Source organism: Microcaecilia unicolor, chromosome 2 (assembly GCF_901765095.1).
Source record: "Microcaecilia unicolor chromosome 2, aMicUni1.1, whole genome shotgun sequence".
NCBI classification, from domain to species: domain Eukaryota; kingdom Metazoa; phylum Chordata; class Amphibia; order Gymnophiona; family Siphonopidae; genus Microcaecilia; species Microcaecilia unicolor.
In genome coordinates this window covers 12,549,786-12,573,902 of record NC_044032.1, presented here as the reverse complement: position 1 = coordinate 12,573,902, position 24,117 = coordinate 12,549,786, and the positions used below count along the sequence as shown (strand labels likewise).

At 47.5% G+C, this 24,117-nt stretch overlaps 1 protein-coding gene across 8 annotated transcripts in view; it reads left to right on the top strand.

The window, feature by feature from the left end:
- TPM2 (tropomyosin 2) overlaps positions 1-23,305 on the top strand; it is a 68,664-nt gene extending 45,359 nt beyond the window's left edge. For 2 of the 8 annotated variants that reach the window (XM_030192762.1, XM_030192766.1), the window contains 6 exons: positions 685-802; positions 888-958; positions 5,747-5,822; positions 7,890-7,952; positions 12,786-12,855; positions 22,938-23,118. In XM_030192762.1, the coding sequence (XP_030048622.1) occupies positions 685-802; positions 888-958; positions 5,747-5,822; positions 7,890-7,952; positions 12,786-12,855; positions 22,938-23,020 (481 nt within the window). In that variant the 3' untranslated portion in view covers positions 23,021-23,118. Of the gene's footprint in view, positions 1-684; positions 803-887; positions 959-2,190; positions 2,267-5,746; positions 5,823-7,889; positions 7,953-12,785; positions 12,856-13,177; positions 14,597-22,937 lie in introns of those variants that run through there. The other 6 variants (XM_030192763.1, XM_030192767.1, XM_030192761.1 and 3 more) reach the window with 4 other exon arrangements.
- The last annotated feature ends 812 nt before the right edge of the window (positions 23,306-24,117 follow it).

Here is a 24,117-nt window from a genome sequence, read left to right as displayed (position 1 = left end):
AGCACCCAGAGTAACAGAGATCACCAATGCTCTGGAGGACGGGGAATGGAATCCCAGTGCCCAGAGTATTTGTGGTCTGTCTGAGGCACTATTTATTATTAGGATTTACTTGCTGCCTTTTTGAAGTTACTACTACTACTTAACATTTCTAAACCGCTACTAGGGTTACGCAGCGCTGTACAATTTAACATGGAAGGACAGTCCCTGCTCAAGGAGCTTACAATCTAAAAGACAGGTGTACAATCTAGAGACAAGTGTACAATCTAAAAGACAAGTGTAGAGTCGATCTGATAGGGCTTACTATGTTTCTCAAAAGGTTAGGTGCCGAAAGCAGCATTGAAGAGGTGAGTTTTAAGCAGAGTTTTGAAGATGGGTAGGGAGGGGGCTTGGCGTAGGGGGTGAGGAAGATTGTTCCAGGCATAGGGTTCACTCCAAGTCCACTCCAAGTGGGGTACAGCAGTGCACGATCAGCTTTTGCTGCTGTCAGATTTACACAGTGAATAGCTGATTTCCTTGCCCCTTCCATAGCAGGACACCGACAGTACGAGACTAATGTCCCGGGACTGCTTCGTTTTTTGAATCATGTTCAATGGTGAATATCCAGGAGGCGTCTCTGGTTAGTGTTCAGAAGTTTTCTACGTTGCAACACAGGAGTAAAGTCTTGGTCTGTATTTTCCCATGCAGAGGTATGAAGGTTATTGAGAACCGGGCCACTAAGGATGAAGAAAAGATGGAAATTCAAGAGATGCAGCTGAAAGAAGCCAAGCACATAGCGGAGGAGGCAGACCGGAAATACGAGGAGGTGAGTTCGACAGCCCTGTGGGCTCTGGGTAGTTCTTGAGTAAGTGGACACTGCTCTTACACTTCTCCTAAACTTGGCTTGACAGGTGGCCCGTAAGCTGGTCATTCTGGAAGGGGAGCTGGAGCGCTCTGAAGAGAGAGCTGAGGTAGCTGAAAGGTGAGACCCTGCTGGGAAAAAGCCTCTCTTTCTGCAGCATCTGCAGAGGACCAGATGTCTCTTTCTCTTTTAAGTGGACCGAGGTCATCTGGGTATCTGTAAATGCGCCATTACCCTGCGCGTGTATAAATCCTGCTAATCTGTGACTCTGCATGCATTCATTAATCTGTGCTGCACTTTGTTTGAATGCTGTTGCTTTGTGTAATTGCGTGTGTGAAAATGTTACTCGGTGTGTGTATCTGTTACTCTGTAACAGTGTGTGTGTTTATACTGTTACTCTGTACGTGTGCATTTATCATTACCCTGTGTAATAGAATGAATGCTGTTACTCTGTGTGTGCATCTGTTACTCTGTATGTGTTGTTATACTGTTACTCAGTAACTTGGGTTGTTAGTAATGTGTGAACACTGTGTGTATATTTATACTGTTACTCTGCAACTGTGTGTACACCTGTTCTTAATAGTGTGTGAATACTGTTACTCTGTGAGTGTTTATACTGTTACTCTGTACCTGTGAATTCATCCATTACCCCATGTAATAGTGTGAATACTGTTACTCTGTGTGTGTTTTTACTGTTACTCTACCTGTGCATTCTCCATTACCCTGTGTAATAATGTGTGAATTTTGTTACTCAGTACCTGTGAATTCATCCATTACCCCCTGTAATAGTGTGAATACTGTTACTCTGTGTGTCTTTTTACTGTTACTCTACCTGTGCATTCAGCCATTACCCTGTGTAATAATGTGTGAATTTTGTTACTCAGTACCTGTGCATGCAGCCGTTACTCTGAGTAATAGTGTGTGAATGCTGTTATTCCCTAATGTTGCATTTATCCCTTAATCAGTTTAAGTGTACCAGAGTTGGTTTGGATTTTGAATTGAATTACTTACCTTTCAAATCTGAGCTCAAGATGAGTTACATTCAGGTGTTGCAGGTATTTCCCTGCCCTGGACAGCAGGAACTACTTCCGGTCAGGAAGCTTGAACTGACACATTGTCAACAGGGCAGTTTTCTGCAGAAGTAGTTTGTCAGATGCTCTGTTGAGGGGGAAGTTGCATAGTGTCAGATCCCCACACGCATCAGAATCCACTGAATCCCAGCACTTTTCACAAGCCTTGTTGGTTGCAAAGGGATTATTCTATTTTGTGGCACTAGTTTGAATGTTTGCCCCTTTTTTTTCTCCTACCTCTTTGACTGTGCCCCTCTTGGCAATCCTTCTGCTTCCTCCCAGCCGTGTCAGGCAACTGGAGGAGGAGCTACGTACCATGGATCAGAGCCTGAAATCCTTGATGGCGTCAGAGGAAGAGGTACTGGGAAAGTCGGGCTCACAGCTACCTCTCTCTCTCTCTTTCTCTCTCTCTCTTTCCTGCCGCAGGAAGTTCCATTCAGAAGAAATGCCTTTCCTCCCTCTCTTCCTCCTTTTCCTGACACTGGCTGCTGACTCACAGCTGCTTTTGGTATGAGGACTGGCAGAAACTGCAGTGTAGGAGTAAGGGGCAGTTCTGAACACAATTCCTGCCCATAGCGGATGGGAGATTTACTCTATGCCTGGCCTGACTCCTTGTGAAAGAGGAGGATTCGAGCCTGGGGACAAACAGGAAGCCCAGCCTGTGTGGACTGACCTGTAATGTCCATGCCATTATCAGGATATGAGGGAAGGGGTCTCGGCCTCTCTCTGTCTCCCTCTCTACTTTGCTCCTGCCACTCTCCTTCTCTATCTCCTGATTTTCTCCTGTCCCCCCCTCTCTCTCTTTCTGCCTCTCCCCCTTCCCTCTCTCTCTCTCTCTGCTTCTCTCCCTCTCCCTTTCTGCTTTTCTCCTGCCTCTCTCCCCTCTCCGTATCTCTTTCTGCTTTTCTCATCTCTCTCTATCTCTCTCCCCTCCCCCCTCTGCTTTGCTCCCGTCACTCTGCTTCTCTATCTCCTGCCTTTTCTCCTGTCCCCCCTCTCTCTTTCTGCCTCTCCCCCTTCCCTCTCTCTCTCTCTCTGCTTCTCTCCCTTTCCCTTTCTGCTTTTCTCCTGCCTCTCTCCCCTCTCCGTATCTCTTTCTGCTTTTCTCATCTCTCTCTATCTCTCTCCCCTCCCCCCTCTGCTTTGCTCCCGTCACTCTGCTTCTCTATCTCCTGCTTTTCTCCTGTCCCCCCTCTCTCTTTCTGCCTCTCCCCCTTCCCTCTCTCTCTCTCTCTCTCTGCTTCTCTCCCTTTCCCTTTCTGCTTTTCTCCGCCTCTCTCCCCTCTCCGTATCTCTTTCTGCTTTTCTCATCTCTCTCTATCTCTCTCCCCTCCCCCCTCTGCTTTGCTCCCGTCACTCTGCTTCTCTATCTCCTGCTTTTCTCCTGTCCCCCCTCTCTCTTTCTGCCTCTCCCCCTCCCTCTCTCTCTCTCTCTCTCTGCTTCTCTCCCTTTCCCTTTCTGCTTTTCTCCTGCCTCTCTCCCCTCTCCGTATCTCTTTCTGCTTTTCTCATCTCTCTCTATCTCTCTCCCCTCCCCCCTCTGCTTTGCTCCCGTCACTCTGCTTCTCTATCTCCTGCTTTTCTCCTGTCCCCCCTCTCTCTTTCTGCCTCTCCCCTTTCCCTCTCTCTCTCTCTCTCTCTGCTTCTCTCCCTTTCCCTTTCTGCTTTTCTCCTGCCTCTCTCCCCTCTCCGTATCTCTTTCTGCTTTTCTCATCTCTCTCTATCTCTCTCCCCTCCCCCTCTGCTTTGCTCCCGTCACTCTGCTTCTCTATCTCCTGCTTTCTCCTGTCCCCCCTCTCTCTTTCTGCCTCTCCCCCTTCCCTCTCTCTCTCTCTCTCTCTGCTTCTCTCCCTTTCCCTTTCTGCTTTTCTCCTGCCTCTCTCCCCTCTCCGTATCTCTTTCTGCTTTTCTCATCTCTCTCTATCTCTCTCCCCTCCCCCCTCTGCCTTTGCTCCCGTCACTCTGCTTCTCTATCTCCTGCTTTTCTCCTGTCCCCCCTCTCTCTTTCTGCCTCTCCCCCTTCCCTCTCTCTCTCTCTCTCTCTGCTTCTCTCCCTTTCCCTTCTGCTTTTCTCCTGCCTCTCTCCCCTCTCCGTATCTCTTTCTGCTTTTCTCATCTCTCTCTATCTCTCTCCCCTCCCCCCTCTGCTTTGCTCCCGTCACTCTGCTTCTCTATCTCCTGCTTTTCTCCTGTCCCCCCTCTCTCTTTCTGCCTCTCCCCCTCCCTCTCTCTCTCTCTGCTTCTCTCCCTTTCCCTTTCTGCTTTTCTCCTGCCTCTCTCCCCTCTCCGTATCTCTTTCTGCTTTTCTCATCTCTCTCTATCTCTCTCCCCTCCCCCCTCTGCTTTGCTCCCGTCACTCTGCTTCTCTATCTCTGCTTTTCTCTGTCCCCCCTCTCTCTTTCTGCCTCTCCCCCTTCCCTCTCTCTCTCTCTCTCTCTGCTTCTCTCCCTTTCCCTTTCTGCTTTTCTCCTGCCTCTCTCCCCTCTCCGTATCTCTTTCTGCTTTTCTCATCTCTCTCTATCTCTCTCCCCTCCCCCCTCTGCTTTGCTCCCGTCACTCTGCTTCTCTATCTCCTGCTTTTCTCCTGTCCCCCCTCTCTCTTTCTGCCTCTCCCCCTTCCCTCTCTCTCTCTCTCTCTCTGCTTCTCTCCCTTTCTGCTTTTCTCCTGCCTCTCTCCCCTCTCCGTATCTCTTTCTGCTTTTCTCATCTCTCTCTATCTCTCTCCCCTCCCCCCTCTGCTTTGCTCCCGTCACTCTGCTTCTCTATCTCCTGCTTTTCTCCTGTCCCCCCTCTCTCTTTCTGCCTCTCCCCCTTCCCTCTCTCTCTCTCTCTCTCTGCTTCTCTCCCTTTCCCTTTCTGCTTTTCTCCTGCCTCTCTCCCCTCTCCGTATCTCTTTCTGCTTTTCTCATCTCTCTCTATCTCTCTCCCCTCCCCCCTCTGCTTTGCTCCCGTCACTCTGCTTCTCTATCTCCTGCTTTTCTCCTGTCCCCCCTCTCTCTTTCTGCCTCTCCCCCTTCCCCCTCTGCTTCTTTCCCTTTCCCTTTTCTGCTTTGCTCTTGCCTCTCTCCCCTCTCCGTATCTCTTTCTACTTTTCTCGTCTCTCTCTCTTCCCTCCCCCCTCTGTCCCTCACCCTCATTTTCTTCCCTCTCTGGCTCTGTTCTACCTTGTTTCATGCTCTCATTCCCAAAGCATAATTTTTCTGTCCTGATGGGTCGTTGCTGGGTCAGTTGCTATTTTCCTGCTGGTATAAAATTATTATTATAAAATTATTCTAGCTGGTAACACCTCCCGTTTGCACCCCCCCCCCCCCTCCATTTTGGTTCTGATTGGTTTGTGTTAACAGCTAAAACTTTTCCAAGGTCTGTGTCCTGGCTGGTCTGCATTACTCAGTTATTAGGCTCCTGTGTTATTCGATTATTTTGTTACTCTGTTACTATCTCAGCCCCTGTCTGCTGAATTTTGGACACTTTTTCCAAGTGTCCCTAGATTGTGGGCTGCGAATGGGATGGAGGTCGCAGGAGTATTGCTGAAGGTCAAATGTGTCACCTGAGCTCATATTTAAAAGTGTAACTGAGGTTCCAGTCCAACGTAGTGTCTCATACCAAGGCAGCTATTTATTCCTTTCAACCATGTTCTGATCTGCTTCTGTTTTCTGAAGGTTTTTTCTTTTTTCTCTTCCTGCTGCCTGTGGAACCTTTGTGCGTTTGTTTGTCTCTCACCTCCTCAATCCTTTTTTCATTCTGGCAAATCTTTCCTTTTGCGTCTGTCTGTCTCTCTTTCCCCACTCCTCCTTTTCTTATTCTTTCACTCTGGCGGATTCTGTCCTGTGGAAAACAGTAAATGTGGTGACCTGGAAGAGGAGCTGAAAAATGTCACCAACAACCTGAAGTCTCTAGAAGCCCAGTCAGATAAGGTAGGAGGAGTCGTGGGGTAAGGGGCAGATGAGGCAGGAGGAGGGATGGGGTAAGGGGCAGATGAGGCAGGAGGAGAGACAATGGGGTAAGGGGTAGATGAGGCAGGAGGAGGGACGATGGGGTAAGGGGCAGATGAGGCAGGAGGAGGGATGGGTAAGGGGCAGATGAGGCAGGAGGAGGGACGGGGTAAGGGGCAGATGAGGTAGTAGGAGGGACTGGGTAAGGGGCAGATGAGGCAGGAAGAGGGATGGGGTAAGGGGCAGATGAGGTAGTAGGAGGGACTGGGTAAGGGGTAGATGAGGCAGGAGGAGGGACGATGGGGTAAGGGGCAGATGAGGCAGGAGGAGGGACGATGGGGTAAGGGGCAGATGAGGCAGGAGGAGGGACGATGGGGTAAGGGGCAGATGAGGCAGGAGGAGGGATGGGGTAAGGGGCAGATGAGGCAGGAGGAGGGATGGGGTAAGGGGCAGATGAGGTAGGAGGAGGGACATGGGGTAAGGGGCAGATGAGGCAGGAGGATGGATGGGGTGAGGGGCAGATGAGGCAGGAGGAGGGACATGGGGTAAGGGGCAGATGAGGCAGGAGGAGGGACATGGGGTAAGGGGTAGATGAGGCAGGAGGAGGGATGGGGTAAGGGGCAGATGAGGCAGGAGGAGGGATGGGGTAAGGGGCAGATGAGGTAGGAGGAGGGACATGGGGTAAGGGGCAGATGAGGCAGGAGGAGGGACACGGGGTAAAGGGCAATTGAGGTAGTGGGACAGATGGGGTAAGGGGCAGATGAGGCAGGAGGAGGGACAAGGGGTAACGGGCAATTGAGGTAGTGGGACGGATGGGGTAAGGGGCAGATGAGGGATGGGGTAAGAGGCAGATGAAGTCGGAGGAGGGATATGGTAAGAGGTAGATGAGGTAGGAGGATGGATGGGGTGAGGGGCAGATGAGGCAGGAGGAGGGATGGGGTAATGGGCAGATGAGGTAGTAGGAGGGACGTGGTAAGGGGCAGATGAGGCAGGAGGAGGGACGATGGGGTAAGGGGCAGATGAGGCAGGAGGAGGGACGATGGGGTAAGGGGCAGATGAGGCAGGAGGAGGGATGGGGGTAAGGGGCAGATGAGGCAGGAGGAGGGATGGGGTAAGGGGCAGATGAGGCAGGAGGAGGGACATGGTAAGGGGCAGATGAGGCAGGAGGAGGGACATGGGGTAAAGGGCAATTGAGGTAGTGGGACAGATGAGGTAAGGGGCAGATGAAGGACGGGGTAAGAGGCAGATCAAGTAGGAGGAGGGATATGGTAAGAAGTAGATGAGGTAGCAGGATGGATGGGGTGAGGGGCAGATGAGGCAGGAGGAGGGATGGAGTAAGGGGCAGATGAGCTGGAGGAGGGACAGGCAAGGGGCAGAGGAGGAATGGGTAATGGGCAGATGAGGCAGGAGGAGGGATGGGGTAGGGAGCAAATGAAGCAGGATGAGGGACAGGATAGGAAGCAGATTAGGCAGGAGGAGTGAGTTTGAGGGGCAGATAAAATGCCAGGGGTAAGATAAGGTAGGCAGAGTGATATGAAAGGGCAGAGTGACGGGTGGGAGGAGTAGATAATCTGGGCACAATGACATGTCGGGGGCAGATAAGGCAGAAAGAGTTGTGTTAAGGGGCAGATAAGGTAGGCAGTGAAAGATAGTGGGCAGATTAGGAGGACAGAGTGATAGGTGAGGGGGTGGATTAGTTAAGAGACGTGAGTAAAATGAGACTGTTGAGGTAAGAACAGACACAAGGGATGGAGGAGGATGTGGGACAGAGAAGTCAGGAGGGATGGTGAGATGTGAGGAAGGAGGGGAGATAGAAAGGTGAGGATGGTGGGGGATGAGGGGAAGGAGGGGGTGAAGGACAGAGAAGTGTTGAGATGGAGAGATATGAAGAAGGAGGGGGGTGAGGGATGGAGAGGTTTAGCTTATGCATTTGATATACCACCAGTGTGAAGAGGGATGGAGAGGGAGAGGAGGGATGGGATAAGAGAAACTTCTAGAGGAGGCTGAGGAGCAATGTCAGGTAGCTGATCCAGGTCTCTTTTTCCACAGTATTCTTCAAAGGAGGACAAATATGAAGAAGAAATTAATCTGCTTGGGGACAAGCTGAAGGAGGTAAGATTTCTCCTGGGTTTGGGCACTGGGGCGACTGAAGAGTGAATTATCAAACAGTTTAACTAGCTAATTATAGGAGTGACCTTGCTACCCTCTACTGTAAAAAGAAAAAAAATCCTCCTCCCCTGTTGCCAAGAAGATAAATTAAGCCACCGAAACACTGCAGTTCTTCTGGGGAGGATGGACCAGCAATGTTTCTGCTGCCAATAAGACCATATAAATGGCAATCAGACTCTCGGCATTGACTCTTCTCTCCCCCTCTTCTCATCACCACCACCCAACATTGCCCTGTGTCTATCTCTCCACTACCACCATTGCCCTGCCTCTCTCCTAACCATCCAGCTTAACTCCATCTCTCCCTCTACCTCCCCCGTCCACCACTCTGTCTCTCCCCTGCATCCCACCTATCTCCCCACCAACACCATCCTGTATTGCCCATATGTCTCCCTTGGGTTCGATTCCCACTGCAGCTCCTTCTGACTCTGGGCAAGTCACTTAACCTTCCATTGCCCCAGGTACAAAATAAGTACCTGAATATATGTAAACCGCTTTGGATGGAGTTGCAAAAACCTCATAAAGGCAGTATATCAAGTCCTATTTCCCTTTCCCCCTTTCCCTTATGACATCACAATATCAGAAGTGAGCCAAGTATTGGGCAATCAAGCCATTGTGACATCACTGATGAGGTTGGCTCTTATTGGTGGAATGAGGCATCATGACATCACAATATCAGAAGTGAGCCAAGTATCGGGCAATCAAGCCATTGTGACATCACTGATGAGGTTGGCTCTTATTGGTGGAATGAGTGGAGGCGTAGCCTAGTGGTTAGTGCAGTGGACTTTGATCCTGGGGAACTGTATTGGGCAATCAAGCCATTGTGACATCACTGATGAGGTTGGCTCTTATTGGTGGAATGAGTGGAGGAGTAGCCTAGTGGTTAGTGCAGTGGACTTTGATCCTGGGGAACTGGGTTTGATTCCCGCTGCAGCTCCTTGTGACTCTGGCCAAGTCACTTAACCCTCCATTGCCCCTGGTACAAAATAAGTACCTGAATATATGTAAACCGCTTTGGATGGAGTTGCAAAAACCTCAGAAAGGCAGTATATCAAGTCCCATTTCCCTTTCCCCCTTTCCCTTATGACATCACAATATCAGAAGTGAGCCAAGTATTGGGCAATCAAGCCATTGTGACATCACTGATGAGGTTGGCTCTTATTGGTGGAATGAGGCATCATGACATCACAATATCAGAAGTGAGCCAAGTATCGGGCAATCAAGCCATTGTGACATCACTGATGAGGTTGGCTCTTATTGGTGGAATGAGTGGAGGCGTAGCCTAGTGGTTAGTGCAGTGGACTTTGATCCTGGGGAACTGTATTGGGCAATCAAGCCATTGTGACATCACTGATGAGGTTGGCTCTTATTGGTGGAATGAGTGGAGGAGTAGCCTAGTGGTTAGTGCAGTGGACTTTGATCCTGGGGAACTGGGTTTGATTCCCGCTGCAGCTCCTTGTGACTCTGGCCAAGTCACTTAACCCTCCATTGCCCCTGGTACAAAATAAGTACCTGAATATATGTAAACCGCTTTGGATGGAGTTGCAAAAACCTCAGAAAGGCAGTATATCAAGTCCCATTTCCCTTTCCCCCTTTCCCTTATGACATCACAATATCAGAAGTGAGCCAAGTATTGGGCAATCAAGCCATTGTGACATCACTGATGAGGTTGGCTCTTATTGGTGGAATGAGGCATCATGACATCACAATATCAGAAGTGAGCCAAGTATCGGGCAATCAAGCCATTGTGACATCACTGATGAGGTTGGCTCTTATTGGTGGAATGAGTGGAGGAGTAGCCTAGTGGTTAGTGCAGTGGACTTTGATCCTGGGGAACTGTATTGGGCAATCAAGCCATTGTGACATCACTGATGAGGTTGGCTCTTATTGGTGGAATGAGTGGAGGAGTAGCCTAGTGGTTAGTGCAGTGGACTTTGATCCTGGGGAACTGTATTGGGCAATCAAGCCATTGTGACATCACTGATGAGGTTGGCTCTTATTGGTGGAATGAGTGGAGGAGTAGCCTAGTGGTTAGTGCAGTGGACTTTGATCCTGGGGAACTGTATTGGGCAATCAAGCCATTGTGACATCACTGATGAGGTTGGCTCTTATTGGTGGAATGAGTGGAGGAGTAGCCTAATGGTTAGTGCAGTGGACTTTGATCCTGGGGAACTGGGTTCGATTCCCACTGCCGCTCCTTGTGACTCTGGGCAAGTCACTTAACCCTCCATTGCCCCTGGTACAAAATAAGTACCTGAATATATGTAAACCGCTTTGAATGTAGTTGCAAAAAACCCTCAGAAAGGTGGTTTATCAAGTCCCATTTCCCTTTTCCCTCCCCTTCATTCACTCACTTGGTCTCTGGGGCCTTCAGGGTGGTGATGGCAGCAGCAACCAACAGGACATTGTCCTGTCTGTGCCACCACCAGCTCTGCCAGTCCCAGAAACAGGAAGTTATTTCAAGTTCTGATGTAACTTCCTGTTTCTGGGACTGGCAGAGTCGGCAGCGGCATGTTCAGGGCAATGTTCCCCCCTCCCCCACGCCTCCCTTCTGTTTGCTCGTGCTGCTGCCATTTCCATCTTGCAGATCGGGAGAAGCCGAAAGTGTAAGTATGCGTTTATAAACCTGGCACGTACACTGGAACTGCGCCCCAGCTGTGCCCAGCTGTATGCAAATCGTGTAAAAAGAGATATAGACTTGGGGGCCACCAGCTTTTTACTCGCCCCATTCGTAAGAGTTTCTTCCCACATGTGAACTATGCTTTTTACATAGAAAATCTTATATAAATTACCCCCACAGTAAACTTGAGTATTAGGGATCAGATTGGAGGCTGATACTCGGTCTGTGGCATTCACTGACAGCTGCAGGCTGAATTAATGTCATTTTAATTTAATTCTGGCATTTATAAACCGCTTAACCATCAAGTTCAAAATGGAGAACAATCGCATATTAATTAAGCCTGGATAGTCAGTGCTTGTATTGGATATTCAAGTCAATGTGGATATCCAGATGTTACCTGGACAACATTCAGACCGATGCCCGAGTAGCTCAGTGGATAAAGGCTGTTCTAAATTTCACCGTTTACTTACACTGTAAGCAGACTGAAATCTCTGCTGTGCTCTGACTCCGCCCATGGACTGCCCTGGTGGTCGGAGGAGATATTCAGCTGCATTGTCCAGTATCCCCTCCCATCCCACTGGGCATGAGCCTCTTCTGTCTTGTTAAACCACTATGAATATCACAGCATATGAAGAAGCACTTTCAGGGGGGATTAAGAGATGAGATAAGATGAGGGTGTGGGATTTCAGGGCATTCGTAGGATCTCTGGCACTGAATACTACTGAATTTGGTGAATATTTAACCCCACTTCACCTCAGCTGCCCTGACTTGCCCAGCACACAAATGCTCCATGGTGAGAGCTCTGAAACAAACAATACACTGCAGGGTACATAATGATATAAGTGTAGCCATACTGGGTCAGAGCTGTGGTCCATCTAGCCCAGTATCCTGCTTCCAACAGAGGTCAATCCAGGTCACAAGTACCTAGCAGAAACCCAGATAGTAGCAGCAATCCATGCTAGCAATCTCAGGACAAGCAGTGGCTTCCTCATGTCTGTCTCAAAAGCAGACTATGGACTTTTCCTCCAGGAACTTGTCCAAACCTTTTTTTAAACCCAGATACATAATCCCATCACCTAGGTATTTCTAAGAATTATCTTGTGAGACTCACAGTGCCCCCATCTTCCATACCTCTAGGTATTACACTGTAGGGGGGGAATAATCAATAGATTTATTTACACAAAGAAATTTGAAAATCTCCCCCTTCCCCTATCCCCAACTTTGCAGCATTTAAATTTTGTCCAGCCAGCTTGTAAACCAGATGATGGCTATTCTGAAGACAACTGTCTAATCCGTTTACTTTCTCTGGGTGTATTCAGTTAACTTTGCCATTCAGTATCAGCATCTGTGTGAAGCTCCTGGCACTGATGGTTTCCCACAGGCCAATGCTCAAAACAGTGCTGGAAAGGACCTCCCCACTGCTCATTGCTAATGGCATGCAAATTTTATGCGTGCTGTTAGCAGTGAGCATTGGGAAGTAAGGGAGGAACGTGCCCATCACATGCTCACAAGAGCTGTGTGGGAAGCACAACTCTTGAGCACATGCCTTAGTTGAACAGGGTCCCGGGCTGGTGCAGGGGAAAAGGAGCTCCCAAGCTCGTGTGCAGCCCTGGAGTTTGCTTGCAGGAGCTGCCCGCCGGCCACATCAAGTTGCAGCAGGGCAACCCATCACCCTGCAGGGCAGCAAGAGGACAGGAGGAGGGGAAGGAGAGCGGTACCCACTACCGCTTTCCCTCTCTTAAGACCGGGACGGACAGTGCCTGCCCCTGTCACCCTCCCTCCCAGCTGAAGCCGGAGTCCTCAGTCAGTGAATGGCCACCAAGGCGCTTCTCTTCTGAACCCTTCTTTAGAAACCCTAACGCCAGCTCCGAGCTGGCGTAGAGTTTAAAGCAGTAGGAGCAGATTTGTGAGGCTCACTGTTTTTTTGATCATCTCCTCTGCATACCTTTTCAATACATTTGCATGTCGTTTGCGGTGTTTCTGCGGTAGGGACTTTTGTGTATTGAGTGCTGGTAAACACAGGTGCTAATGGCCTGTAGTGCCCGCGTTTACCTCTGGGCATTGGGGCATCAGTATATTTACTCTGGCACTTGTCACATTCCTGGTTTGACCAGGCAGAGTCTCTTCTGGGATCTGATCTTCAGTTTCTGTCTTCACAGGCTGAGACCCGGGCTGAGTTTGCCGAGAAATCTGTAGCAAAATTGGAGAAAACAATTGATGATTTAGAAGGTAAGTGGCACCTCTCTCCCTGCTTTAATCCCTCTGTAGCTGGGTCAGTCAGTGCTTTTACTGCTCCACATCTGTTCCTTTTTCACCCTTCCCCTCCCCTCCCCTCCCCTCCCCTCCCCCTCCTTTGGCTTTCCTTGCAGCATCGTCTCTTTTATTTCTCTTACGTTTAATTTTTTCCTTTTTTTTTCTCATTCAACCCCACCTCACCATCCTCTTCTCTTCCTGTGGCTGCTGTCACGCTCCTCACCACCCCTCTCACTCTGCGCCCTGGCTGCTGTCACGCTCCTCACCGCTCCGGGCTCTGATACGTCCTCTCCTTCAGACGAGGTTTATGCCCAGAAGATGAAGTACAAAGCTATCAGTGAGGAGCTGGATAATGCGCTAAATGACATCACCTCTCTCTAAAGCCCCCTCCTTCCATCTGTTTGTCTGTCTGTCCATGACATGACCCCGCTTTCTCTTTCACTGGACATGAGCTCAGGTGTACTGAGGCCCCGTCTGCCTAGGGATGTGGGGAAATGGTTCAGCCAGTGTGTAGGCCTCTGTCTTTGGGAGTGGTCCTGTGTTTCTCTGTGTGTATATGGGGGGGGGGGGGGGAGGGAGGTGGGTGTCGTATCTCAGGGCAGGCAGGGAACTTTGATATGTTCTTTAATTGCAGACTTAGGGGAAATATATTTTGTGACTTTGAAGAATTATTATGCTTGTTGGGTAGGAGAAGAGTCTGTGGCCACATCTGAATTTTGTCTTTTGTGGGCAGATCCGAAGCCCGGCCCAGCTGGCTGTCACGTAGGGAGCCTCTGCTTCCTTTTCTGGGCCTGCCTGCAGTCGAAAAATGTGGGTTTGCTCTTCTGCTGCTTGAGGTGGGGAAGGATCTCCCAGGAGGAACCAGGGTATAGAGGGAGCTGGGTTTTAAGGTTCTCTTTCTCCTGCCCAGCCGGAGGCACTCAGGATAGGCCCTGGGATTATTAGGAGGAAGAAGGGAGGATTTCGCACACTAAGGTGCTCTTCCTGGAAAAAGCAGTGAGGGCAAGAGAGGCCCCTGCAAATGCTGGAAGTCTGCAAGGCCTTAGCTGACCTCCTCCATGACTGGCAACGCTTTGTGCTATCATGAAGACGGATCCTCAGGCTTGGGGTTGACCTTAACCTCTGTCCTAATTCTGATGGACCCTTAGCACTCACTGTCTGACCCACAGCCTGGACAGACCTCGAGGCCCTCCCTTCGTACTCCATAATATGGAAAGAATTGGCAGAAGGGAGGGGCTCAGGCACATGCTGTAGTGTGAGGGGGAGGGAGGATTTCTCAGTACTAGCTTAAGGTGAGTTATATTCAGGTACACTAGGTATTTCCCTGTCCCTGGAGGACTTTACAGTTTGTAGCTCAACTGACTTGCCACTGGGATTTGAACCCTGGCTTCTCTGGATGTCGGCCCACTGCTCTAGTTCCACATAAACTGGCTAGAGAGCCTCCAGCCCCCTTCCACCTAGCTCTCAAGGCTCTCCTGGGAGGGGGCACAGAGTCTCCTCACTACGGAAGTGTGTCATCTTCTCTGTTCTCCCTCCCGGGATAGCAGCCTCTCCCCCCCACCCCCCAAATCCCGTACCAAGGTATATCAGTTCTGTGGTGTCCTGGAAGGGGGGTACAGTGCCCCCCCCCCCGTACTGAGATGTGTCCATTCTGTGCTGTGCTGTCCTCTCTGGTTTCATTGGTAAATAAAATTTGTTCTCCATGGAATAAACGTTTCCTCTGTTTCTCTTTTTCCTTTTTTTTGCATGCGGTCTTTCTTATTTTTGCATGTTATATTCATTATGAGTCATGTGGTGTCCTGCAACCAATCAGAGGATGGCATCCATGAACATTCCACTACCTCTTATTCTGCATACGGATGTCTCCTGCATGCCCCTCTCACTGTGCCTAGCCTGGCTGCTCCTCCTTCACTATGTCAAGCCTGGTTACTCCCCCTTCACTACAGTGTATCCTGCATGGCTGCCCCTCCCCCACTAGATCCAGCCAGGCTTGTCCCCCTCACTATATAAAGCCTGGCTACTGTCCTCTCGCATCAGGGTATCCAGCCTGGCTGCCCCCCTCCTCTCCCACACACTGTATCCAGCTGTCACTGGTTCTCTTACTTCCTGCTCTGTGGACACAGGTCTTTCTAAACAGGTTCTGACTGATATTTAAGAACACTGATGTGGGCGGACTAGATAAACCTTTTTAAAAAGCCCTTGTACAGGTCCAGTTCATGAGTACATTTCGGCCAGACAACTTGATATCTAGTAACATTTACCCACTTTACTTTTAGAAGGAGCCAGGAGAAAGCGGAAATACTCAGCTGCTCTGCAGATAAAATTATTGGTTTATGGGGGACGGCTAATTTATAGGACTTTAATACTCGGTGGTCCTAATTAATGGATCAAGCTGATGAATGTCAGGTGTAAAGATAAATCAATAAATGTTCTCTTCTCCCCCTGTGGCGGCTGCAGCTTTGACCCCATAATGCTGACACAGACGCTAGAGAAAGAGTCGCAGCCCGAGGAGCAAATAGTTTCCAAGGAGAAAGAGAGACGTAGGACACCTGTCCCCATAGTCAGTTCCAACTTAGGGGACACATTCGGGCAGTGAAGCTTCAGGGCTGCTGTTTGTTCCCGAGACGGACGCACTGCAGTCCAGTCACACCAAAGCCCCAATTATCCTTCACAATTTTCCTGTGATAGTCTTACTCCTGGTACAGTAAGGGTTGTTAGTGCGTGAAAACTAACAGTAGAATCACTGCAATAAAAGGTGTCACAGTCTGCGTGCAAAAAGAGTAACAAATGCTCCTAAAGTTAAAAAAAACATAAAATCTAGTCTGGTTTTGTATATTGTAGTGTTGAATGTTTACTCCAGCTCAGAGCCTGGATAAATATGTAGCATGGGAGCAAAAGAGTGAACTTAACCCCCCTCCCCATCCACCTTGACATCCTAACGTGCTCTGATTCTCCCTTCACCCCTCCCCAGACATTCCCACCTCCTGGATCACTCTGGCCCAGGCAGACTCTGTAGTGGTGGATTTAACCCTCCAGGGAGGGGCCCAGTTCTGTCCTTCCATCTCTCAGAAAATGGCGGTGCTTGACCCCTATCGGTGGTCTGGGACAGGCTACTAGGGTCAATCTGTCAACTGAATAGCTCTGCCTTACTTAACATAATGTACAATAGCAACAAAGTAGGTCTGAGATTGTAAAATAACAATCAGCATTCAATAATCACATCCTAAAACAGCCATTCATGCGGGGATAATATGATGGACCATCAACCTGCTAATATTGCATCTCCGCCATACACTTGGCATTGTATCATCATTGGCCCAATTTCCTGATCATAGTTCTGGACTTCAGCATAACAAATCCAGTGTTGAGGTGAAATATTTGAAAACTTCTTCTCTATAACATTCAGCATAAGCCCTATCAAGAAACTCCGTTTTAAAGAATTACGGTCTGCTTCAGGGGAAAGGCCTCCAAACATCCCTTTCCATAAGCAGAGTTATTTCATGTTAGTACCCCAAAAACATGGCATGGGAGCGTTTTTCCACCAGCAGCAACAGTCTCATCCAATCCCTCAGGAGGGCATTCGAGGCATAGACCACCTTCTCCTGACGTTACTCCTACGTCTACCACCCTACAACATCAAATCGTGCCCTCTAGTTTTACCGTTTCCCTATCTCTGGAAAAGATTTTTAAGGTCTGTATCTTATCCAAGTTTCCAAGTTTATTGGAATGACCCTCGGAGCAGTTTACAATAAAATGCATAAAAAAAAGAAGAAAGGAACCTCATAACTAAAATTGAAAGGACAGTAGATCACGAATGTTAAAAAAAGCAAAATGAGATAAACACACAAACAGACAAAAATCATATCCGGTGTTGATTAATCCAGCAGGCTTAACAGATGTTAAACAGGTACGCTTCACCCCAAATGCATCCCAGAACAAATCAGACTAATAACCTCTTACAAGTGTTAAAGGACACCTTCCAAGTACAAGTATGATGGCAACTCATTCCAAAGGAGCAGACTAAACTACATTAAACATTTTAGTCTGTAATGTTTCAAAATGGGTAGATGTGAATTGCTTGTTAACTCTTTCCAAAAGTAGTAGGCATACAAAGAAGCTACAAAGTAGTAAATTTAATATGAATTGGAGAAAATATTTCTTCACTCACCATGTAATTTAACTCTGGAATTCTTTGCCAGAGAATGTAGTAAAACCAGTTAGCTTAGCCAAGTTTAAAAAAAGGTTTGGCTAGCTTCCTAAAAGAAAAGTCCATAAGCCATTCTTAAGATGGACTTGGGAAAATCCGCTGCTTATTTCTAGGATACTGTCAAAACAAAAACTGAGCCAGCACTCTGTCGAGTGTAAAAAATCGCAAAATATTCAAACAAATGTGAATGCAGGTTTTATATATGTAAAGTGGAGTAAAGTCTCATATATATAACACGGAGAGAGTTATTTTCTCACTCAATAACTGAATGTATAGTTTGTGTATATGATTTAATCATTGACTTGACCTCCACCAACCTTTACTGTTAACTAACTTATAACTTGTATTGATCCAACTCTCACAATCTGATCGTAATCAACAAAATATATACAGCACTTAGCTTAGGCAGGTTGGTACACTCAAAAACCCCGACAGGTCCCCGTTTCGTGCTAACTTTATCAAGGGGGAGTCACCAATTCCGATAACTGCCTCAAGACAAAGCAATGGAACACACGCACTTGAGGCAGTTATCGCACCAACCTGCCTAAGCTAAGTGCTGTATATATTTTGTTGATTACGATCAGATTGTGAGAGTTGGATCAATACAAGTTATAAGTTAGTTAACAGTAAAGGTTGGTGGAGGTCAAGTCAATGATTAAATCATATACACGAACTATACATTCAGTTATTGAGTGAGGAAATAACTCTCTCCTTGTTATATATATGAGACTTTACTCCACTTTACATACATAAAACCTGCATTCACATTTGTTTGAATATTTCTAGGATAAGCAGCATAAAATGTACAGTTTTGGGATCTTGCCAGGTACTTGTGACCTGGATTGGCCACTGTTGGAAACAGGATACTGGGCTTGATGGGCCTTTGGTCTGTCCCAGTATGGCAACACTATTTTCTTAGGTAAAAGTAAACTGCCAAAATGGTGGACTCATTAATTGATGATGAGAGTTCAATTGCAGTAATCGATCACTTGCATAAGAGGCAGCAGTTCAGCTAGATAGAGGAGATTACCTGTATGATATGTCTTATGAATTGGACATAAAATCTTCAAACCAACGCTATAAAGGGTAGGGAGTCAATGAGCGTCTTTCAAAAGTGGAGTAACATGATCATATTTCTTTGAAACCTGGTCCTGGAGGCACCCCAGTTGGTCAGGTTTTCAGGATATTCCAATGAATATTCATGAGAGAGATTTACATGCAGCGGAGGCAGTGCATGCAAATCTCTGTCATGAATATTCATTACGGATATCCTGAAAACCTGACTGGCCAAGGTGTCTCCAAGTCCAGATTTGAGAATCGTAGTGGATGAATGGTTTGTACCTTTAACAGTAAAAGCAGGAGGAGTGATGGGGGCGAATTTGAAGAGAACAACATTGGAGCAGAGTTGAAGGGATTCAAATGTAATTTGTTTTCGGAAAGCCAATCGGCAATCAAGTCAAGTTTCTCAGAGACAGAGCTGATACCAGAAGAAAGTGAATCAAGAGGCAAAAGAAGCTGAAACTCATCTTCGTAAATGAAAAATGTGAAGCCAAGAGGTTGAAGAAAGAGGTCAAAGGAGCAAAAAAAATGTCAGAATTAAGTTAGTCCAATCAAACAGCCGTCATCTTTTTTTGTTTTGTTTTATTTGTATTTATTACCTTGAATGGGGGGGGGGGGATTTTTTTTTAAGGACTTGCATTAGAAGGCACTGATTTAACTCACTACTTACTTCATCGAGGCTTGCATACATTATTGTTCTGTCCGTATATGACTAGATGCGGGTGTGTGAGCTGAGAACAGATAGCAAATCCATACTATTAGTCAACCTGCACCTTTTCCTGGCACCAGTAACACCAGCTGATCCCTCAAACGAGAGCCAGCATCACCCAGCACTGCCGGCAGGGATTACAGCAAGGTCCTGGCCCCCCCATTGCCATCAACAAGGGCAGCCTCTGATGTGGGGAAAACACTAAAGGTGCCCCTTTTTTAACCTGTAGCAAAAAGTGGTGTGCGCTAGTTCGGTGCCTGCTGGGCCATTTTTTTTACTGCGACGGGTAAAAAGTCCTTTTTCAAATGGGTCAGTAAATGGCCCCTGTGCTATTTACTGCCTGAACTCTTAGCGCCACTCATTTACTTGGCGGTAAGAGCTCGCTCACTACTCGTGTGGTAATCAGGCAGGCTGTGCCCATGCTACCCCGGTTTACGGTCGATTTGGCACGCTACCCATGCATTAGCCCAACCGCAGCTTAGTTAAAGGGCCCCTCAAACTGGTACCTCCTACAGCCAAACCCCTCCCCCAACTACTGTACACCTGCCTGGGCACTTCAGTAGACTCAGCCCCCTGAGCCATCATTTGTACTCTTCCTGGAGAGGCTTTGGATGTGGGCCGAGGGTTTTGTCTGCGTTGCTAGAGCCCTGTTCAGTAACACGAAACCGCCTTCCTCTGCAGACCAGCCAGACAGAGCAGGGGCATTATTTATTTATTGGGATTTATTAACCACCTCTATGAAGAGACTCACCCAACACAGCTCAGTAGGCAAAGCTTGACATGAAAATTACAATTTTGTTAACAACATAATAGTAAAATGACCAAATCCAAACAGCAAATTGAATCCTAGTAATAGAACTAACATGATACAATGCCAGAAATATAAACATTTAAGAGCACTGAAAAACAATTGTAGAACAGAAATGAGCAGAATATAATTGATGTTATAATAGGATGGCAAAACATTCATATAACATAGATATATGATCCTCACAACGTCAGTAAAATACCAATGAACCACATCGACAGGCGCTTTATATAATCCGTACAATGAAACCTCTTAATATGGAGACAAGGAGTCAAATGCAGCTGAAGTATATAGACAAGATGGGTCGTACAGAGGGCTCGCTAAACTTAGATATATTATATGTACAGTTGAATAAGACATGAGCCAATGGCACTCGTCTTCAAAGCAGGTGTATTCTCAAACCTCTGGAACTTTGTAAGTCTAAGTGCTTTGAAAAAGAGGCTCAGTATGTGTGTTCTGAGATCCTTGAGAAATCCAGAGCTGCTTCAACACTTTAGTCTGTCTACCCTCTGCCAAAGGAGAGAGAGGGAGCATGGATTGTAGACTCAGTAACTTGCGGGTGAATGAAGTAGCAATTCTGGCCTTGCTGAAGGGCTGAATCCACCTGGCTTCTCAGTGCAGCTGGTTGAACAGTTAAGGGAATGTCCTTCGAGCTCTGAAGCCTTTCTTTTACAGTTTAGGAGACACATGCCTTGTAGAAGTCTTGAGTCTGGTTTTCCGGGCCTCAGACCTCTTACTGCACCATCAGAATGATGATTTACACTGCTCCTCTGCATTCTCAAATGGGCCCCTTCAGATCACAGAGCAGAGGAAAGCATTCATAGGCGTTGAAAAGTAAATACGTCAACGTATAGAAAAAGAAAGAGTTCTCACAGAGCAGACCTTTTTCCGCTTCCTCAGCTGCTCTGTACTAAAAGAGCATTTATCCAAAATGTTCCCAAAGAAGTCAGACCAGAGAAGGGTCTCCTCACTGGTCGGTGGCTGTCCTGGTCCCTCAGCTGGTCAGTGGGTCTCAGGGTTCGTCTGTTGGTGGGTCTTGGGGTCCCTCTGCTGGTTTGTAAGTCTTGGGGGGGGGGGTCTATCTGCTGGCAGATGGGTCTAAATGTATCTCAGCACACCTCTGCTGAACCATGAGTTTCAGGGCTACCCGGCTATTTGGGGTGGGGTCTCAGAGAATCCCAGGGCTCCTTGTCCAGTCTCTGGTTGTCACATAATTATGAAAACAAGATGGTTGACATTGGGAATAATTATGAGCTAATAATGATCACTTTTGATGGTTTTGCAGCTCCTTTTATTCAGTCAGCATTCTAGCTCCAGCACTTTGGAGACGTGTGCACATGAGAGAAGGAGCTTTTCTGGAGTGAAATCTGGGAGGTGGTGGGGGTCTCTGGGTTGGGCTTGGGGCTGGGGCCTGCTTTCTCTCTAATCTTTTCTGTGCACTAATGTTTCTCCTCTTTTTGCTCTCTCCTCACTGGCTGCTTGGATGGCTGCGGTTTTCTCTAGAGCGCTTCCAGCAGGCGACGGACAAAAACCGTGTCCTCACTAATGAACTACGAGTCATCCTTAACGAGCTTAACGACTGAGCTTTGGAACCATGGTCCGGTCTCTTGGTACAGATCCCCTTTCAGAATATCTGATCTGCTCAGCTGTCCCCTGGGTCACTTCTCAGGAGATAGAAGCTGAAGAATCAGGGAGAAGGGATCCTCCATATCACCCCCCCTCACTCTAAGGGATGAAGACACTCCAGACCACTCATTCCCATTCCACAGACTCTCCATGCCACCCCCTCCTTTTTTCAGGGCTGAGCCCCTAAATATAGAAACAGAAAATAATGGAAGATAGAGACCATACAGCTTATCTAGTCCACTCATCCATAACCTCTACTATCCCTTTCTCTCCCTTAGTGATCCTATGTGCTTGCCACCCTTTCCATAAAGAAGAATTTTCTTAATTACTCCTGATTCTACTTCCTCCATGCCACTCCTTCCCACTGCAAAAAACACATATCATCCCCTCACCTCCAATGGATGTAGACCTCTGTCTCTCTTTCTCATGATGGCACTCAGACCTTCCATGTCACTCCATCCCACTCCAAGGGATGCAGATCCTCCATACCATTCCTTCCCATTCCACATTGCTCCAACCCTCTATGCCACTGCCTCCTATTCATGGACTCAAATCTCCGTGACACTCCTTCCCATTCTATGGAACACAAACTCTTCATGTCACTCCTTCCCACTCCAAGGGATTCAGACCTCCATGCCACTCCTTCCCATTCCACAGACTTCATGCCACTCCCATGTGATTCAGATCCTCCATGTCACCTCCTTTTATTTTTTGGGACTCAGATGTTCCATGGTACTCCCTAGCCTTGTGTTGGACTCAAAAACCCTTCTGCATATCTCAAGATTTGGCTTACCCCTGAGAGCCTCTTTGAGACCCCCTCTCACTCTCTGGGACTCAGCTCCTCCCATTATCGCTGGGTCTGAGTCCTTTCCTGTTTGCCCCTCCCAATGTCTTTGGGTCTCATCCTCTCTCTAATATACCTGAGGGTCAGTCTGTCTGTGAAATTCACTTCCTTTTGTCTGTGTGTCTCATTTGCTCCCTTAATAGCCAAAAAAGATTCATCTCCTTGTGACCTGGAGATTACCTTGTGTATATGGTAATTATAGCGCTTTCAGTCTCCCCAAACCTACAGGACCATAACCCACAGAGAGCTCCTGGATTTTCTAAATTTGGTGTGAATATATTTACAGAAATTTCTAGGACCCCAGACCCCATCCTGCCATTCCCAAACCTGATAGGACCATATCCACAGTGATCTCTGGAAGCCCTGAATTTCCTAGGGATTAATGATGCACATACATAGTGTCAAACCTTTCCTTGCACTGTGCAGAGGAATTTTTTTTCCCCTTCCAATCCTTGATCCTGGTTCGAGTGTGTGTATATAAGTGTATTCCTCCAATCGGCTTGCAGTGTTGTGCATTTACTACTGCTGAACACATCTGAAACACCTCTCGGGGAACAACCTGAGGACCTGACTATAAGTAATTTATCTGGGTATAGCTGGGTTTCATCACCTTGAGTTCTTTCCCTGTCTCTCTTCCATCTTCCCTGTTCTGAGCTCATTTCTCAGCTGCTCTGATTCCAGTTAATTATTGTGGGAGGGGGAAAGAACAAATCTGTTAGGTTTGTCTTGTATACTGACTCATTTGTATGCATGTGTGTGTGTGTGTGTGTGTGTGTGTGCATGTGTGTGTCCCTTGTGTTTACAGAGAACTTGGCCAGTGCCAAAGAGGAAAACGTGGGAATCCATCAAACCCTGGATCAGACTCTTCTGGAACTCAACAACCTGTGAAAGTCCCCCTGGCTCCGTCCCCTCCCTGCAGGCTCTACCCACTGCATCATCTTACCATGTCACTCCCCACCCATTTCCTCTGCACTCCCCACCTCCGGAGGTAACACACTAACTTGTATTGTGGCTGGACATTTCAAAGATGTTTCCCTCCCTGCACTCCTGCGCAGGCTGCAGCACTACCGAGGCTCAAGACTGTTGAGAAATCCCTCTGGTCATCCATCAGTGAATGAGAAGAATTCTGGGATACAACCTGTCACTAATAAACAGGACACACTGTTTACTAAAGAGCACTGTGAGAGTCATTAATTACTCTGTGTGTTACTAACTGTAACACTAAACGAGCTTTTGCTCCCTATATTACTATTTGTGTATCATTACTAGTATATCAGATGCATATCTTTTCCTCTTAGGAAAACTGAGGCTTGGCTTTGTCCGTGATGAACCAAAGTCATCTGTTTAACCTAATCCTTACTCTGTGTAACACTGTGAGAATGGTGTTACTCGTGTAACAGTGTGAGAATGCTGTTATCTGTGCCTTTGCATGTATCTGTTACTCTCTAACAGCGTGAGAATGCTGATACTCTTGTGTCTGTGCAAGTATCTATTACTCTGTGTGACAATGCTGTTACTCTGTCTCGGTGCATGGATGTACAGTGGGGGAAATAAGTATTTGATCCCTTGCTGATTTTGTAAGTTTGCCCACTGACAAAGACATGAGCAGCCCATAATTGAAGGGTAGGTTATTGGTAACAGTGAGAGATAGCACATCACAAATTAAATCCGGAAAATCACATTGTGGAAAGTATATGAATTTATTTGCATTCTGCAGAGGGAAATAAGTATTTAATCCCTCTGGCAAACAAGACCTAATACTTGGTGGCAAAACCCTTGTTGGCAAGCACAGCGGTCAGACGTCTTCTGTAGTTGATGATGAGGTTTGCACACATGTCAGGAGGAATTTTGGTCCACTCCTCTTTGCAGATCATCTCTAAATCATTAAGAGTTCTGGGCTGTCGCTTGGCAACTCGCAGCTTCAGCTCCCTCCATAAGTTTTCAATGGGATTAAGGTCTGGTGACTGGCTAGGCCACTCCATGAC